Raw genomic sequence first — 3,340 nt, 5'->3', positions numbered from 1 at the left:
TTTCCGCTTTTGTGCTTGTGTTTCAGCACCTTGTCCAAGCAAAGGAAGAATGTCATCAGCTGCGTCACTGTGCATGACTCCCCCTACTCTGATTCCTCCAGCAACAACAGCCCTTATGCTGTGCAGCATCGCGCAGGGCAGAATAACGGGAACACCTACGACTCCAAAGGGGTTCCAGAGACTCACTGCAGTGGGAACCCCCGAACGATCATCGTGCCACCACTGAAAACCCAGGCCAGTGAGGTGTTGGTAGAGTGCGATAGCCTGGCACCAGGTAAATTGCACCTCTTCAGTCAAGAAAATTAGTTAAGAAATAAATGATTTATCTTCGAAGAATCTCATTGTTCGGTTTCATTTTGTTTGTTTGTTTGTTTTGTTTTCCAACGAAGCCATGCTCCTGCCCTTCTCTCAAGTGACACGTGTGTTCTTGGGAGCCATATTGCATTATTTATGTGCCCTGGTACACTCAGGAGTCACGGGGGCAGGTGTCAGTCCCAGTTACTTCTGTACAAACCCAAGAACGGGATGCAGCCTTTAGCTCAACATTTGACATGAAAGGCTCCCAAATGCAAGTGTGAACCTTTGCTGCCTTGACTTACCATAGGTTTAGTGTAAAACGGGCAAGAGGTTGAAAACACATGCGCATTTTCATCCAGACTTGTTGCCGCTTCTGGGAAGAACATTTCCCCAGGACCGTCATTATGGACTGATGAGGTTCGCTCACCCAGAGACTCCACAGTGCTAGATAGTACAGTACAGAAAAGGGGCTTATGGTGGAAGCATGGCCTGAAGCAATTGGCTTTGAGCTACTTGGCAGTCCTTTCTTTTGATGCGCTGCTGGTGAACACAAAGGCTTATAGGGTGAGCTCCCTCCCTTCCTACTCACCGCCAGGTCAGCCAAGCCAGGGCCTTTTTGTGCTGTGCACACTGTACTTCCCTTTCTCTCCTTGGGATTTGTACCTGCATCGTACAGTTCTGCTGACAGAAAAGTTTCTCACGTTTCTGAAGGATCTATAAAGCCTTCTCTGGACCCGGTTTGGGTCCAGATATCAGGTCTGCTTGTCTGCCTCTAGGATAACAGGCTGGCCATGTATATGAAGTACGGTATTCTGTTAACTAAGAGAAACAGTTTCCTTATCCCGTTTGTGTTGTATGTCTCCTCCCAAAAGCCACTCTGGAGGAGATTCAGTGAGGAACAGGTAGGGTGAGCAATTAAAGAATGTGATGTAAGCTACAAATGTGTTTCCTTTCCTGGCACAGTCACCACCAGTCACCACTCATCCTCCTACAAGTCCAAGTCCTCCAGCACCGTGACCTCCACCAGCGGTCACTCTTCAGGGAGCTCGTCTGGAGCCGTTGCCTATAGGCAGCAGCGACCAGGAGCACATTTCCAGCAGCAGCAGCCTCTTAATCTAAGTCAGGTAAGTCAGCCAAGACAGATTTTGGTGGTGCATCATCCAGCTGTTACCTACAAGTCCTCCAGCATGGGCTGTCCTGTTCCAGTCTAATGATAGTTGGGCCCCATGCTGAGTTTGATCGACTTGTTTCAACTTCACTGCAGACCTTGATCTTCCAGCTCAGGCACCAGCAGTAGTGCAGATCCCACCCCTGAGCAGGCAGGGAGTACTCTCACCATGTGTTTTGAAGTCAAATGGTCTAACAGAGTGAGTGGGAATAATATGAGAGAGACGGTGCAGTGGCTCAGACACAAAGGCATGGAGCAGGGCCATGTAGGAAGCAGTGAATTCTCCTTAGCTGTGGGTAACCATGGGAAGAGTATCTTCCAAGGGGAGTGAAGAGAGTGTATCAGCCCAGCTGTGAGACTGGGAGAGAAGTCCCCATCAGATGTGACAAGGCAAAGCAGAGCCTCTGCATATACATGACCTCATGTAATGAGCTTGATCAATCCCATGATAAAACTGGGCTGAGATCTGGGCAAATCTCGTTACTAAGCAGCACGCAGGTCTCATGATGTTTCATCATCTGTGATTGAAACAACCAGGGCGCTCCCCAGGAGCTTCAGTAAGTAATGCCCTTTTCACCTACTGCGCCTGGAGCCGCTGTCTTCCCCGAGGTGAGATACTGAGAGTAGGGAAGTTACAGCACAGTTACCAACGTTTCAAGAGGAGAAAGTCTGGAGAGTTCAGAGGACAGTGCTGGTTTGCATCCAGCAGAACTGTTTGGTTTTTGGGTTTTTTTAAATAATCTGGGGGAGAAGAATGTCTTGTCCCTCTCAAAATGTAGTTGAAATTTAAAAATGTGAACAAACTTGAAATAAGCAAAAGAAAATGGAGGAAGTGGGCGAGATGCTCCTTCCAAGACTGGGGAAGGAGTGTGGCTGCTGCACTTCAGACCGCAGCAATAGCACAGGGGGTACTTACAGAGAGGGTGAGAGGACTGGGAATAATAGGAGGAGATAACATGGAGCATTGCCCTTCTTGCCTTCTAATTCCTGCTTTATTGGTTATATAATACTCCGACTACAAAAGACTGGAAAAATTCCTTGACATTATTGTGCAATGAAAAATAACCAGCTTAGAAAATCCCTGGGAAAGTACATTGCTCCTGTCCCACTGCAAGAAGTTGGCTGTGCGCAAGTAATTATAGCTGATTACGTGAGGGTACCCGGCATCTGCAGGATCTGATCAAGCAGAGGGTTTTATCTTTAGAAAACCATGGACTCAGAATGCTTCGGGATGGAAGGGACCTTCAAAGGTCATCTTGTCCAACCCCCATGCAGTGAGCAGGGGCTTTGGACTAGATGTAGTTATTTTTACTAACTGAGGAAATGATAACCGCAAAGACCCAAACTGAGCAAAAATAAATTGCCTGTTCCAGGTGTGGTTAGGGAACTTCATTCCCCTGAGCTGTCAGCGTGCCACATTGCAGCAGCAGAGAGTTCACTAACAAAAGCTGTGTGTTGTGTGAGCGACTGGACTTGTGGATGTTCTTAGGAGCCAGGCATCCAAGGCTGGGTCTTCGTGATAGCTGTGCCAGCAGGTGGTGGCTCAAACTGGGGTACCCCGTTGTCCTTTTGGGGGACATTTTGGTAAATATATGACACTACATGGTCTTCCTGGGCTTGGGAGAGACCCTTTGCTGGCGAGTGTTTCTGAGGGAAGTCTGTGATGTTGCTGAGGGTGTCAGGAGGAACACGAGGGACTTTCTTGAGGCCGTCCTGGTGTCATAGGGAGGCTCCCAGGCACCACTGAGGAGGTAAAGAGCCGTCTCTTATTTTGTAACTGCTTATCACTGTTGCTGTCTTTATCCAGGCCCAGCAGCACATCACGACCGATCGCACAGGGAGTCACCGGAGACAGCAAGCCTACATCACTCCAAC

General features: G+C 48.5%; 1 protein-coding gene across 1 annotated transcript in view; it reads left to right on the top strand.

Annotated features, from left to right (window-relative positions):
* Positions 1 to 3,340, top strand: part of HIPK2 (homeodomain interacting protein kinase 2) — a 34,775-nt gene that overhangs the window by 30,711 nt on the left and 724 nt on the right. Inside the window, exons 11-13 of the mRNA XM_010141688.1 lie at positions 27 to 274; positions 1,261 to 1,421; positions 3,273 to 3,340. Coding sequence (XP_010139990.1) covers positions 27 to 274; positions 1,261 to 1,421; positions 3,273 to 3,340 — 477 coding nt within the window. The remainder of the gene's footprint in view (positions 1 to 26; positions 275 to 1,260; positions 1,422 to 3,272) is intronic.

Source organism: Buceros rhinoceros, unplaced genomic scaffold, assembly GCF_000710305.1.
Source record: "Buceros rhinoceros silvestris isolate BGI_N320 unplaced genomic scaffold, ASM71030v1 scaffold22958, whole genome shotgun sequence".
In the NCBI taxonomy this organism is placed as follows: domain Eukaryota; kingdom Metazoa; phylum Chordata; class Aves; order Bucerotiformes; family Bucerotidae; genus Buceros; species Buceros rhinoceros.
The sequence above is the reverse complement of the archived record's forward strand: the minus strand, read 5'-3'. Positions and strand labels throughout refer to the sequence as shown.